At 45.3% G+C, this 15,872-nt stretch overlaps 1 protein-coding gene across 2 annotated transcripts in view; it reads left to right on the top strand.

Annotated features, from left to right (window-relative positions):
* nmnat2 (nicotinamide nucleotide adenylyltransferase 2) overlaps positions 1–15,872 on the top strand; it is a 41,887-nt gene that overhangs the window by 9,069 nt on the left and 16,946 nt on the right. For both annotated transcript variants that reach the window (XM_060922710.1, XM_060922713.1), the window contains exon 2: positions 2,322–2,410. In XM_060922710.1, coding sequence (XP_060778693.1) covers positions 2,322–2,410 — 89 coding nt within the window. The remainder of the gene's footprint in view (positions 1–2,321; positions 2,411–15,872) is intronic.

Below are 15,872 nucleotides of genomic sequence, written 5' to 3' on the forward strand. Positions count from 1 at the left end.
AGCGTGCGCACGCAACATTAAGGTCTGCATCACGCATCTTAGAATGTGCGCGCGCGAGGGGGTGCGCGAGGGACACTGTGTGCAGTGTTGCCAGATACTCCTGACGTTTTCCAGCCCAAAATATGTTCAAAACCCGCCAAAATGCACTTAAAACCACCCAATCTGGCAACACTGCCTGTGTGCCTGTTCATGTAGCGCATGCCAGACAAAGAGCATCTTGATTGGGTTGCTCAGCAAAATAAGCCAATCAGCTTTCAGTGTGGGCGGGCTTTTATCTCTTTTCTCGAGGACCGGAGTTTTCAGTTGTATTGAGTCAGTGCAGCCTACAGGATCGGCATGGCAGAGAGAGCACGCGCCCCAAAAAATATATATCAATTACATGTCATATATAAGTGTGTATCTTTTTATAAATGGGGTTAGCTTATCTAATGTAGCATGTTGGGGAGAATCATAGTATTATATCTATATTTCTGATGAAATTTTAAGTATGATAGCATGTATAACTCTCCTACTTATTGCTCATTTCATAGGGGGGGAATTGCTGGCCTGTGCCGCGCGGGAGCGTCTGCCCAAATTTTTTAGGCCGAGATGAACTTATAGTTTTTGATTTAAAAAAAATGTCCAATATGTAATGCCCATTGTACATGCCTGTTCTTTAATTCAAAATCACCATCTCGATCTTCAGATTGACCATATGGTATCTGTATTACATTACACAACATCCTGTCCAGATAAAACCTAGTTAGTCCACACAACAGTTGAAAGGGAAGTGATGAGTGATGTTGAATGTTGCCTGCTTAATATGCAAGAGCTCCTGCTACCATGATAACATCAGAAGAAAGCTTAAGAGAATTATATGATAGAACTTTTTCTGGTTTGCACTTCATTTTAAAGGATTAGAGTATTCAAAGACATGAATAGCTAAAATGCAGAAATATAATACTGTAGAGCTCGTTTATATTAAAAGGTGCATTGATTTTTTTGAAATCATCAAATGTGAATTGATTAAAAACAAGTCTCTTGTACCATATTAATCATTTTCACCTGGGAGTCCACCAAGAAGGGGAATTTATTTCCAAATAAATTGCAACTTTTTGCTGATAAAATTCATGGTTTGGGGGTAAAAAAAAAAGCTAAAAATCATTAGCCCCCCCCCCCCCCCCCCCCCCCCCCCCCCCCCCCCCCCCCCCCCGGGCCCCGCCCCGGTTTTTTCAGACTTTTAAAATATTTTTCATTCTCATCCCTGGCTGGAACAGGGGCTTTAGTCAAGGTGGAGGGGATTATGAACAGTTCTAAATACCAGTCAATTTTGGCCCAAAACCTTCAGGTGTCTGCTAGAAAGCTGAAGATGAAGAGGAATTTCATCTTTCAGCACGACAATGACCCCAAGCATACATCGAAATCAACAAAAGAATGGCTCAACCAGAGCCCAGACCTAAATCCAATTGAAAATCTGTGGTGTGACCTGAAGAGGGCTGTGCACAAGGGCTGTGTCTGACAGATTTGGAGCGCTTTTGCAAGGAAGAGTGGACAAATATTGCCAAGTCTAGATGTGGCAGTCTGATAGACTTCTACCCAAAAAGACTACTTTTTGAAAGCTACTGATGTTTGAATAAAATTAGACCACAGCGTTGTTGAGTTTTCAAATCTGAAGATGTGGATTAATCTTTTAAAACAGTACATTAGTTCAGACAATAGTTCGAGCTGTGAGTCAAATGATAGGTTGATATTAATGTGCTTGTTCTGATACATTATCATTTCTGTGGTAACAGCTCATTAACAGGGACTTGTGAATAATCTATATCATGTAAATCTTATAATCAGTGGATTTTTTAATGCTGTTATTCACAAAGAAAAATGTCTATTTGTTAGTATGGTGAAGCTTTCTGTAAGGAGATGTTTATTTAACATTTACGGAAGGAGTCTACAGTGTCAACACATTGTCACAGTCAGTAAGTTTTCCACCCCAGGAGAGTCTCTGCTTTCCAGTTTCTCTGTAAGATTTTTTTTTTTTTTGCCTTATTAACTTCAGCATATTTTGTGGACATTCAGCAATTTTCAATGCAACTATAAATGGCTAAAAAGCACAACCTCATTCATTAATTAATTAAAAATTGTAATCACTGTACTATAAGAGAAATAAAACATTTTGCTAAGTGCTCTTTTTGGAAAATAATCCACTTCACATATTGATGCATCTCACCACCCCATTGTGGATCCTTTTCCAAAAACTGCACAGCCCCAAGTGTTTTCTTCCTTATTAAAAGCATGGTAACGTTGAACACTGATGTACCAATCATGTGACTGTATCTGATTTGCAGAAAAGGCCAAAGAGTTCCTGCAGAAGACAGGGCGCTTCATTGTGATTGGTGGGATCATTTCACCTGTACATGACTCCTATGGCAAACCGGTAAGTACCAGCTGGAAATTGAAGAGAACTAAGAACCCAAGAGAAAGAGTGTAGTCAGCATAATTCATAGCAGGTACCGAATTATATGCTTTAACATGTTTAACATGTACTGAATTATATGATTTAACTCTAATAATATTGAGTATCATGTACAGTGGTGCTTGAAAGTTTGTGAACCCTTTAGAATTTTCTATATTTCTGAATAAATATGACCTAAAACATCATCAGATTTTCACACAAGTCCTAAAAGTAGATAAAGAGAACCCAGTTAAACAAATGAGACAAAAATATTCAGGGTTCCCGCGGGGTCTAAAAAAGTCTAAAAAAAAGTCTAAAATTCAGAAAGTTAAATTTTAGGCCTTAAAATGTCTAAAAAACACATATTTTCATCCCAGGTCTAAAATGTAATTTATCCAAGTCTAAAATTCTTACATCTGCTCAGTCCGTTCCTAGAAGTGCCTGCAAAACATTAATAAAAAATGTGCCGGTTGCTTTGTTGTCTGCCTGCTAAAAAACTTCAATCACTGATGATCGCGGCAAGTATGCAACGGTCCAGTTTGTCCACTACGCCTACCGTAGTTCTACTTTCTAAGTTCCCGCCGAGTTTATGCAGTCTGTGGCAGTCAGAGGAGGTTAGCGGTTGTGTTGGCAGTGCGATGAAGAGTGTGAATAGCGCGTCGAATAATAGTGAGTAAAGAGGTTCACATACTTTTGCCACTCACAGATATGTAATACTGGATCATTTTCCTCAATAAATAAATGACCAAGTATAATATTTTTGTCTCATTTGTTTAACTGGGTTCTCTTTATCTACTTTTCGGACTTATGTGAAAATCTGATGTTTTAGGTCACATTTATGCAGAAATATAGAACATTCTAAAGGGTTCACAAACTTTCAAGCACCGCCGTAAGTATGAAAAACGAGACTGTTCTGCAAGCAATAGGCTGAAGCACACTATCGCTAAAAGGAGCTGTGTTGGGCTGGAACGGTGGGTTAAATAGCCGCTCACATTAGCGCGGAGAGCTTTCACACTGTCAGCGGTCTCAAAAGTAGCCGGTCACCGGCAGCAAATCACCGTCTGTGGCTTGTTATGCCACCAGCTATTGTCAGTCGAGTCACAAAATTTAATATTAAATATTTCTGATGGCAAAAAAAGTTGTGAACGTAAATTACATCCACTATGTCATGTATGTCCGTTGCCGCGTCAACTTTGTTTACATCCTCGACATGAATGCAGCCATTACTGCCCTGTGTTGCCAGATTGGGCGGTTTTAAGTGCATTTTGGCGGGTTTTGAACATATTTTGGGCTGTAAAACGTCAGCAGTATCTGGCAACATTTTTTTTTTACTTAATACAAGAAATTAATGGATGCCAACGTTTTTGCCAAAATGGTATTTTATTTTCCATTGTTTAGGCAGCTTCAGCATCATACTGTGAGATTCTGTTCAAATTGTTTTCTTCTTCTATGAAGCCTGAGCCATTTATTTTATTAGTTTATAATTATTGTTTAATTTAGTCTTCAGGAGAGACTGCCTGCACACAGTATTAGTATTAGTAGTTTTTTTCTTCCATGAAAGCTGAGGCATTTATATTATATTTTAAGGTAACTTCATGTTGTGCTGTGAGGTTCTCTGCACTTTAACTTTTGAACCAACAGGTGCATTTGGATAAGTAAAGCCTATTTTTCTGCATTTTTGTAGTCCTGGTAATCTTTTATATTGGTAAAGTTGTTTATAGGACCATTTCTCAGTGTATTTGCTTTTTTAATCAATAGTTTTTCAGTAATAACTTAATATTTAACATATCACTCAATTTTAAACAACCCCCCCCCCCCCCCCCCCCCCCCATGGGCTGCCCCCATAGTCTCCAAAATTTCTGTGGGAAACACTGGCGTGCGTAACAACACTAATCAAGCTTAAGCTAGATGACCCGCCTCAAATACCCGTCCCGGGTAAATGTTATCCCAATTTTAGACGACCTGTTCCAAACCATCCCGCCCCATGAAAAATTCGTACTTGCATCTCTCTCTCTCTCTCTCTCTCATATATATATATATATATATATATATATATATATATATACCTGCACACTTTGCATGCATTATGTCTGCCGCTGGCAGACATTTTACCATTTTGCACCCTGCTGTAAATTATTTGTACCCTGCTATTCTCCCAAACTTTGAAGCCCCTGCACTGTAGACAATCTTAGCGTGCACATTACGTGTCGTCAACGTTACCATGACATGGAGCACATGAGTCCAGTCAGCGTATTCAGCTTTCTAACAGTGCTCTTTTTTTTAATATATTATTCTCTCCCCAATGGTGTGTCTTTCCTGGCTTTATTATTTAGTATTTATTAATTTTGCATTCATATTTTGCAATCATTTTACACCTCTGTCTCAAATGGCCCCTGTTTGCTCCGCTACTGCTTAAAAACCTGCTGTCTCCCTTGTATACCTCTCGCAAGGTATGACTTGATTTCATTGGTAAATCGCTGCCGCCTTGCATGAGTTTGCTGTTTAACTGGAAGCAAGTGTGCTACGGGGCTACTACGTATGTTTTAACTATTAGTTTTAAAAGATGTGTATGCATTTTTACTGTTAATATGGTTGAAATGGTTGCTACAGCAAGTGGAGGTCTGCGATGCTGTGGTTTGCAGCATGGGGTTCACATGAGCAATCAAGAAAGTCATCATCTGACAACAGTGCATTATATAATAACGCTGTTTTATTACCAGAACACCACTAATCAAAAGTTTAAATGAGTTCTGTTGCAGTTAGGGGAAAAAACCAAACCCCTACAGACTGCATTTACTGCACAAATGCCCTTTATCACTCTATTGTCTTGTACTTTTGTTGCTATTTGACATAATGTACTAATGTTGTACTAATGTTGTCATATGACATAAATAAGCACACAATCAGTTTGTATCCCTGATAGTTTACCAACACAAATGACTTTGTTTTGAGAATTAGAACTTGATTGTCTTTTTTTGGGAAGGGCGGGGGTAGGGCAGGTTGTAATGCTTCGTGTTGGTCTAAAAAATCTTTCATAATGGTCTTAAAAAGTCTAAAAAAGGTCTAAAATTTAACTTACTGAATCCTGCAAGAACCCTGATATTATACTTGGTCATTTATTTATTGAATGAAAATGATCCAATATTACATATCTGTGAGTGGCAAAAGTATATGAACCTTTGCTTTCAGTATCTGGTGTGACCCCCTTGTGCAGCAATAACTGCAACTAAACGTTTCCGGTAACTGTTGATCAGTCCTGCACACCAGCTTGGAGGAATTTTAGCCCATTCCTCCGTACAGAACAGCTTCAACTCTGGGATGTTGGCGGGTTTCCTCACATGAACTGCTTGCTTCAGGTCCTTCCACAACATTTCGATTGGATTAAGGTCAGGACTTTGACTTGGCCATTCCAAAACATTAACTTTATTCTTCTTTAACCATTCTTTGGTAGAACGACTTGTGTGCTTAGGGTCATTGTCTTGCTGCATGACCCACCTTCTTTTGAGATTCAGTTCCTGGATAGATGTCCTGACATTTTCCTTTAGAATTCACTGGTATAATTCAGAATTCATTGTTCCATCAATGATGGCAAGCTGTCCTGGCCCAGATGCAGCAAAAGAGGCCCAAACCATGATACTACCACCACCATGTTTCACAGATAGGATAAGGTTCTTATTCTGGAATGCAGTGTTTTCCTTTCTCCAAACATAACGCTTCTCATTTAAACCAAAAAGTTCTATTTTGGTTTCATCCATCCACAAAACATTTTTCCAATAGCCTTCTGGCTTCTCCACATGATCTTTAGCAAACTGCAGACGAGCAGCAATGTTCTTTTTGGAGAGCAGTAGCTTTCTCCTTGCAGCCCTGCCATGCACACCATTGTTGTTCAGTGTTCTCCTGATGGTGGACTCATGAACATTAACATTAGCCAATGTGAGAGAAGCCTTCAGTTGCTTAGAAGTTACCCTGGGGTCCTTTGCGACCTCGCCAACTATTGGCCCTTTTCCACTACCCTTTTTCAGCTCGCTTCAGCTCACTTCAGCCCGACACGGCTCGCGTTTCGACTACCAAAAACCAGCACGACTCAGCTCGCTTCAGCCCTGCTTAGCCCCTCAAACTCGCACCGTTTTGGAGTGAGGCTGAAGCGAGCCAAAGCGAGCCGAGTGGGGCTAGGGGCGTGAGCAGACACTCCCCTGTGCACTGATTGGTGAGGAGGAGTGTCCTCACACGCCCACACACGCTCCGCGAGCGCGCTGGGATCTGTAAACACCGTAAACCCGGAAGAAGAAGAATTACGAATTGCGAGAATTTCTGAAGCCTTATGCGCCTCGCCTCATCTATACGCTCTTGCCAGTATCTGTCCGCGTTGTCGGTGACAACAAGCCACAGCACCAAGACCAGCAACACTAACGACTCCATGTCCTCCATGTTTATTGTTTACTATTCGGGTCGTGAGACTACCGCTTAAAAGCTCACTGATGTCACTGTTTGCGCTGCTTAACGACATCACGTGACGTCCACCCACTTTCGCTAACTCCACCCAATGTGTCCACCCACTTCCAGCCAGCACGGTTCAGCGCGGTTGTAGTCGAAATGCAACTCCAACAGCCCCGCTCAGCCCGACTCAGCACGGCACGGCTCAGCCCGACTCAGCCGCGTTTGTAGTGGAAAAGCGGCATATTACACGCCTTGCTCTTGGAGTGATCTTTGTTGGTCGACCACTCCTGGGGAGGGTAATAATGGTCTTGAATTTCCTCCATTTGTACACAGTCTGTCTGACTGTGGATTGGTGGAGTCCAAACTCTTTAGAGATGGTTTTGTAACCTTTTCCAGCCTGATGAGCATCAACAACGCTTTTTCTGAGGTCCTCAGAAATCTCCTTTGTTCGTGCCATGATGCACTTCCACAAACATGTGTTGTGAAGATCAGACTTTGATAGATCCTTGTTCTTTAAATAAAACAGGGTGCCCACTCACACCTGATTGTCATCCCATTGATAGAGTCAGGTGCTTTCAAATTTCACCTTCAAATTAACTGCTAATCCTAGAAGTTCACATACTTTTGCCACTCACAGATATGTAATACTGGATCATTTTCCTCAATAAATAGATGACCAAGTATAATATTTTTGTCTCATTTGTTTAACTGGGTTCTTTTTTATCTACTTTTAGGACTTGTGTGAAAATCTGATGATGTTTTAGGTCATATTTATGCAGAAATATAGAAAATTCTATAGGGTTCACAAACTTTCAAGCACCACTGTAAGTTAAGACAGTGTGAAACACAATTATGCACTGGTTTGAAATATACATCAGTGTTTGATCAAATCCTAATAAGAAATCAAGATCTCTTGGGCTTTCTGTGGAATTAATGAAAAGCTTGGCCTAGTTTCTATCTCTCTGCATACCAAAACATTTAAAAAAAAAAATAAAAGCTTCTACCCAGCAAAACATGAACAATAAATGTTTTCGGAAAGAGTCTGTCTACCCTTTGTGATAAACTTTCTACACTCCTGTTCTATGCATTAACATTTGAAGTCATATGTAATGAACAAGACTGCACCTCAGTTCATTGGGTCTTATTCATCAGGGCTGCATATGGACAACATCAGATCATGAAACAAGGAAATTACACTGAAAATTCTTATTCATAAATTTCATGTTTTGCATGTGTGTCTAATCAAATGTGCCTCTGGACCATGTGTAAGTTTGAGCAGAACGTTTCAACAATCTGAAAAATGCTTACGCAAACTCAATATCAGTATCATAAATAAGTAATAAGTAGAATAAATAATTAACTAGAGTAATCTGTATTAGCAAAGAGCATGTAGATAATCCCAGTTGTGCATGCAGGAACCTCATAATAAAACACAAACAATAAACAATTATTGGATGAGGTTGAACAAAATATCGTGATTTGTTAGTGGCGAGCAAGCAATATTTGCGAGGCACAAACAAATCATGATATTTTGTGAAAACCTAGTCCAATAATTGATTTATCATTCAAATTTTTTGAAATACTGATTGTAATGTTCATATGACAAATTTTATTTATTTATCTCATTATCTCTAGCTGCTTTATCCTGTTCTACAGGGTCGCAGGCAAGCTGGAGCCTATCCCAGCTGACTACAGGCGAAAGGCGGGGTACACCCTGGACAAGTCGCCAGGTCATCACAGGGCTGACACATAGACACAGACAACCATTCACACTCACATTCACACCTACGGTCAATTTAGAGTCACCAGTTAACCTAACCTGCATGTCTTTGGACTGTGGGGGAAACTGGAGCACCCAGAGGAAACCCACGCGGACACGGGGAGAACATGAAAACTCCGCACAGAAAGGCCCTCGCCGGCCACGGGGATCGAACCCGGACCTTCTTGCTGTGAGGCGACAGCGCTAACCACTACACCACTGTGCCACCCCCTTTATTTATTTATTTATTTATTTATTTTTAAAGAAGCCAATTCATTGTCTGTAAATTTAGGGAAGCGAGCCATGTTGATAAAAGTGCAAAGTAATTGTGTATGAGCATTATTTGCAGCAAAATAGCTTTTCATTGTAATGCATATGAGCAGACGATTATTTGTAGGCAGTTATTTGCAGTTCGCTCAGCCAATCAAAACAGTGTAAAAAAAATTTGAATGATAATGGGGTTTAGTGTCATCATGTTTTGTAAATATGCATCAGAGGCTCAGAAGTGGATCTTTATCATCTCATTAGTCATTCAGTTTAATAATAGATACATTTGAGTACAAGCAGTAACCCACACCAGACAGTTTTAGTCATTTATAAATAAATAAAGCAATAAATACAGTGGTGCTTGAAAGTTTATGAACCCTTGAGAATTTTCTGTATTTCTGCATAAATATGACCTAAAACATCATCATATTTTCACACAAGTCCTAAAAGTAGATTAAGAAAACCCAGGTAAACAAATGAGACAAAAATATTATACTTGGCCATTTATTTATTGAGGAAAATGATCTAATATTACATATCTGTGAGTGGCAAAAGTATGTGAACCTCTAGGATTAGCAGTTAATTTGAAGGTGAAATTAGAGTCAGGTGTTTTCAATCAATGGGATGACAATCAGGTGTGAGTGGGCACCCTGTTTTATTTAAAGAACAGGGATCTATCAAAGTCTGATCTTCACAACACGTTTGTGGAAGTGTATCATGCCATGAACAAAAGAGATTTCTGAGGACCTCAGAAAAAGCATTGTTGATGCTCATCAGGCTGGAAAAAGTTACAAAACTAAAGAATTTGGACTCCACCAATCCACAGTCAGACAGATTGTGTACAAATGGAGGAAATTCAAGACCATTGTTACCCTCCCCAGGAGTGGTCGACCAACAAAGATCACTCCAAGAGCAAGGCGTATAATAGTCGGCGAGGTCACAAAGGACCCCAGGGTAACTTCTAAGCAACTGAAGGCCTCTCTCACATTGGCTAATGTTCATGAGTCCACCATCAGGAGAACACTGAACAACAATGGTGTGCATGGCAGGGTTGCAAGGAGAAAGCTACTGCTCTCCAAAAAGAACATTGCTGCTCGTCTGCAGTTTGGTAAAGATCATGTGGACAAGCCAGAAGGCTATTGGAAAAAATGTTTTATGGATAGATGAGACCAAAATAGAACTTTTTGGTTTAAATGAGAAGCATTATGTTTGCAGAAAGGAAAGCATTGCATTCTGGCATAAGAACCTTATCCCATCTGTGAAACATGGTGGTGGTGGTAGTATCATGGTTTGGGCCTGTTTTGCTGCATGTGGGCCAGGACAGCTTGCCATCATTGATGGAACAATGAATTCTGAATTATACCAGCGAATTCTAAAGGAAAATTTCAGGACATCTGTCTATGAACTGAATCTCAAGAGAAAGTGGGTCATACAGCAAGACAAGAACCCTAAAAGCACACAAGTAATTCTATCAAAGAATGGTTAAAGAAGAATAAAGTTAATGTTTTGGAATGGCCAAGTCAAAGTCCTGACTTTAATCCAATCGAAATGTTGTGGAAGGACCTGAAGTGAGCAGTTCATGTGAGGAAACCCGCCAACATCCCAGAGTTGAAGCTGTTCTGTACAGAGGAATGGGCTAAAATTCCTCCAAGCCGGTGTGCAGGACTGATCAACAGTTACCGGAAATGTTTAGTTGCAGTTATTGCTGCACAAGGGGGTCACACCAGATACTGAAAGCAAAGCTTCACATACTTTTGCCACTCACAGATATGTAATATTGGATCATTTTCCTCAATAAATAAATAAATGACCAAGTATAATATTTTTGTCTCATTTGTTTAACTGGGTTCTCTTTATCTACTTTTAGGACTTGTGTGGAAATCTGATGTTTTAGGTCATATTTATGCAGAAATATAGAAAATTCTAAAGGGTTCACAAACTTTCAAGCAACACTGTAGTTCTCATAACTGTCTTCAGATGAAATTGGAAAAAAAGATTCTGTTTTCTACCTCATGATAGCCTTAAACATCATTAAACTTCATTCAGTTTTCTAAAATAAAACACCACACACTTCCAAAGCTGCCTCTTTTTGGAAGCATAAAAGCATAAAAGCACCTCCAATTCACCTCCACTGAAATTACTTTTTTCCCTCCCTGTTTACTTCTTTCCTTGGATCTTTCTTGGATCTTGATAGCCTGCTGAATGTTATCCTTGGTGACTCGTCATTTGTGCAACTCTTTTTCAGCAGTTTCATGAATCAGACACAATTTTGTTCATTCCGTTGTAGCGGGTATAACGTGTGGGTGGAGCCCAGAAGACGGCAGGACAGAGATCAGGATGAAATATAGGCTTTTATTGCCGCACTTTTCAGTCGGACTCTCAAACGCAACACTCGGAGATTCACACACACTCTCCTCTCGGCAAGCTCCCCTCCGCTCTCACTCTCCCTCCTTAAATAGGGCGCGGTTTACTGGGGAGAACACACACAAAACACAGGTTAATTACACTCAGGTGAAGCGATTCTGCCACTTACCTTCCCCAACTCCGCCCTCCTGTCACAGACCGGCGCTTGACCACGCCCCCGCTGCCACATACCCCCACCGCCCGACTCAGGCCGGGCGCCCGTCCGGCCCGCAGCCGACTCCCCCCCCTTGACGGGAGAGGAAGTCCGCCACGACCATCTGCGCCCCCAGCCTGTGGACCACCTTGAAGTTGAAAGGTTGGAGCGCCAGATACCAACGGGTGATCCGTGCGTTGGCATCCTTCATGCGGTGGAGCCACTGGAGGGGCGCGTGGTCCGAACAGAGGGTGAAAGAGCGCCCCAGCAGGTAGTAACAGAGGGCGAGGACCGCCCACTTGATCGCCAGGCACTCTTTCTCGATTGTGCTGTAGCGCCCCTCACGCACTGACAGCTTTCGGCTGATGTATAACACTGGGCGGTCCTCTCCCCCCACCTGCTGGGACAAAACGGCCCCCAGCCCTCTGTCCGACGCATCCGTCTGTAACAAAAAAGGGAGAGAGAAGTCAGGGGAGTGCAAAAGTTGCCCCCCACACAGTGCAGCCTTTACCTCAGACAAAGCCCGCTGGCACTGCTCCGTCCACTGGACCGGATCTGGCGCCCCCTTTTTAGTGAGGTCAGTCAGCGGGCTGGTGACGTCTGAATAATTAGATATAAACCTACGATAATAGCCAGCCAGCCCCAGGAACTGTCTCACCCCCTTTTTGGTCTTGGGCCTCGGGCAGGCCGCAATCGCTGCTGTCTTATTAATTTGGGGACGCACCTGCCCGTTACCCAAGTGGAAGCCCAGATACCATACTTCCACCTGCCCAATTGCACACTTCTTCGGGTTGGCTGTGAGATCCGCCCGCCCCAGCGACCTAAGGACGGCCCTCAGGTGTTGCAGGTGCCGCTGCCAGTCATTACTATAAATGATGATGTCATCTAAGTAAGCGGCCGCATAGGTGGCGTGGGGCCAGAGGACCCGGTCCATCAGCCGCTGAAACGTAGCAGGCGCCCCAAACAGCCCAAACGGAAGTGTGACGAACTGGTGTAAGCCGAACAGTGTGGAAAAGGCCGTTTTTTCCCGGGATAATGGAGTCAAGGGGATCTGCCAATATCCCTTTGTCAAATCCAGTGTCGATTAAAAGCGAGCCGTGCCTAGTCGATCAAGCAGCTCATCAATACGAGGCATTGGGTACGCGTCGAATTTAGACACCGCGTTGACTTTTCTATAGTCCACGCAGAACCGGACCGAGCCGTCGGCCTTGGGAACCAAGACCACCGGGCTGCTCCAGTCACTGTGGGACTCCTCGACGATGCCCATTTCGAGCATGGCCTGAAGTTCTTCCCGAACCACCTTTTTTTTGTGTTCGGGTAATCTATAAGGACGGCTACGCACTACCACCCCCGGGGGCGTCTCTATGTGATGTTCTATGAGGTTGGTGTGACCAGGCAGGGGCGAGAACACATCCGAAAACTCGGTCTGCAACTGGGCGACCTCCGTGAGTTGGGTCGGGGAGAGGTGGTCTCCACAGGGGACCGGAGAGGTGTGAGATGCCAATGACCCTTTTTGGACCTCCGGCCCCAGCTCTGCCTTCTCCGGAACTACCGACACCAACGCCACGGGGACCTCCTCGTTCCAGAGTTTCAGCAGATTGAGGTGGTAGATCTGTAGCGCCCCCTCCCTGTCCATTCGCCTAACCTCATAGTCGACGTCCCCGACTCGCCGTGTGACCTCAAAGGGCCCTTGCCACTTGGCAATTAATTTGGAGCTCGACGTGGGCAACAGGACGAGTACCTTATCTCCTGGAGTGAACTCTCTAAGGCGCGTGCCCTTGTTGTACAGGCGGGTTTGCCATTCCTGGGCCTGCCGCAAATTCTCCTGAGTTAGGTGGGTGAGCGTGTGGAGTTTTGCGCGCAGATCCATAACGTAATGAATTTTGTTTTTGCTCTGTGAAGGTCCCTCCTCCCAATTTTCCCGCAGTACATCCAAGATGCCGCGCGGCTTACGCCCATACAATAATTCAAATGGGGAGAACCCCATGGAGGCTTGGGGGACCTCTCGCACTGCAAACAACAAGGGTTTGAGCCACTTATCCCAGTTACATGCGTCCTCACTTACGAATTTTTTGATAATATTCTTGAGGGTGTGATTGAACCGTTCAACTAAACCGTCCGTCTGTGGGTGATACACGCTGGTGCGGATCGGCTTAATACCCAGTAGCCCATACAGTTCGCTCAGTGTTCGTGACATAAATGAGGTGCCTTGGTGAGTCAGAATCTCTTTCGGGATTCCAACCCGGGAGATGACGTGGAAGAGGGCCTCTGCAATACTACGTGCGGAGATATTGCGAAGAGGCACCGCTTCCGGGTATCGCGTTGCATAGTCCACCAGAACTAATATAAAGCGGTACCCTCGTGTTGACCGATCTAATGGCCCGACGAGATCCATCCCAATTCTTTCAAACGGGGTCTCGATTAATGGTAGGGGGCGCAAGGGTGCTTTTGGAATGGCCGCTGGATTTACTAATTGGCATTCACGGCACGCCGTACACCACTTACGGAAGTCGCCGCGAATCCCCGGCCAATAGAATTGGGCCATTATCCGGGCGAGTGTCTTATCCTGCCCGAGGTGTCCCGCCATGGGATTAAAGTGAGCCGCCTGGAATACCAATTCCTGGCGGCTCTTTGGAATTAACAACTGGGTGACTCGCTCCTTCGCCTGAGTGTCCTGCATCACTCGGTATAACCTATCCTTCAAAATGTAAAAATAGGGGAAGGACAGGGTGGCGTTCGGCTGGAGCATTTGACCATCGATTACTCTCACTTGGTCAAACGCGTGTCGCAGAGTCTCGTCTCGTGATTGTTCCAGTGGGAAATCCGCGAGGGACTCCCCAATAGAAAGAGGAGGGGCCGGGGGCTCCTCACTCTGTTGCGGAGATGACGTAGACGGCTCTGCGACCGCAGCTCCAGCCAAAGCGACACCGGGACCCTCGCCTGACAACCGGCAGGACCCACTCTTTACTAGGCATGCCATCAACCCCCAAAATCCCGGCCAATCAGTCCCCAAGATCAAAGAGTGGGTAAGGCAAGGATTAACCGCCGCCTTCACTATCGATTTTTCCCCTCTGAAATGTATGTGGACCGACACCAACGGGTAGCTGTGAATATCCCCGTGCACACACAACACCTTCACTCCTTGTGCTCCCCCCAATGCCTCGTCTTGCACCAGGCTTTGGCGGATCGAGGTCTGATTGCAACCTGAATCCACCAATGCCTGATATGTCGCCCCTTGTACACTTACCGGTATGCGATACGCTCCGGCCTGATCGAGGGCAGCCTCTGGTGCGTCGGGGATCCGCACCACCGCCCCCACCTCCATCGCTGCACACTGTTGCTGCAGGTGGCCTGGTTCCCCGCAGCGCCAGCAAACCGGCCCGGGCCTCCCCTCTGCAGCTGTGTTTTGAGGGTCACTCACCTGAGGGGGGGAGAGACAGACACAGAAGGGAGAAACGGGAGGGCACCACGGGTGCGGCAGGCCGGCTGGGGTGGAGCCGGCCCCCGCCTCCGTGGTGGGGGAATGGGGCGAGGACGGGACACGGGAGGAGGGGGAAGAGAGAGAGAGAGAGAGAGAAGAGAGAGAAGATGATGTCATCCATTGTCCTGCCGCCGGGACAGCCGCCAGATGATCCTCCGCCAATCCTACGGCCTGATCCAGTGACGCCGGGCGGTGGCACTGGACCCACTCCGCGGTTCCGGCGGGTAGGCGGGCGATGAACTGTTCCAGCACCACCTGGTCGATGATTCCCTCGGCGTCGCGATCTTCGGCCCTCAGCCACCGCCAGCAGGCATCCCGGAGCTGCTGGCCGAACGCGAACAGGCTGCCAACTTCCTCCATCCGCAGCGCGCGGAAGCGCTGGCGCTGCTGCTCGGGCGTGCGCCCCATGCGCTGGAGGACAGCCCGGCGAAGGTCGGCGTAGGCCAGCCGGCGGTCGGCGGGGAGCTGTAGTGCGGCTAACTGCGCCTCTCCCGTCAGGATGGGGAGGAGGCGCGCCGCGCGCTGCTCCATCGGCCACCCCGAGGCTTCGGCGACCTGCTCGAACAACGCAATGAAAGCCTCGGGGTCGTCCTGCGGGCCCATCTTGGTCTAGGTGATGGGAGATGGACCCGCGGCCGGGGCGCTGGTGGACCCCGCCGATGCGAGGAGGCGCCGGAACGCCTCTCGGTCTTCCTGCTGAGCCAGCACCAGGGCTTCGAAGCGGCGCTCCTGCTCCTTCTGGAGCGTGACGAGTGCCTGGTGCTGGCTCTGCTGAGCCATGGCGAGGGCGTGGACCAAGTCCGCGAACGGGGAGGATTCCATGGGGCTGCAGGACAGGTGCTCCACCTCTCCCGGGTTTCGGCACCACTGTAGCGGGTATAACGTGTGGGTGGAGCACATAAGACGGCAGGACAGAGATCAGGATGAAATATAGGCTTTTATT

The sequence above is a fragment of the Neoarius graeffei genome, chromosome 1, assembly GCF_027579695.1.
Source record: "Neoarius graeffei isolate fNeoGra1 chromosome 1, fNeoGra1.pri, whole genome shotgun sequence".
Taxonomy (NCBI): domain Eukaryota; kingdom Metazoa; phylum Chordata; class Actinopteri; order Siluriformes; family Ariidae; genus Neoarius; species Neoarius graeffei.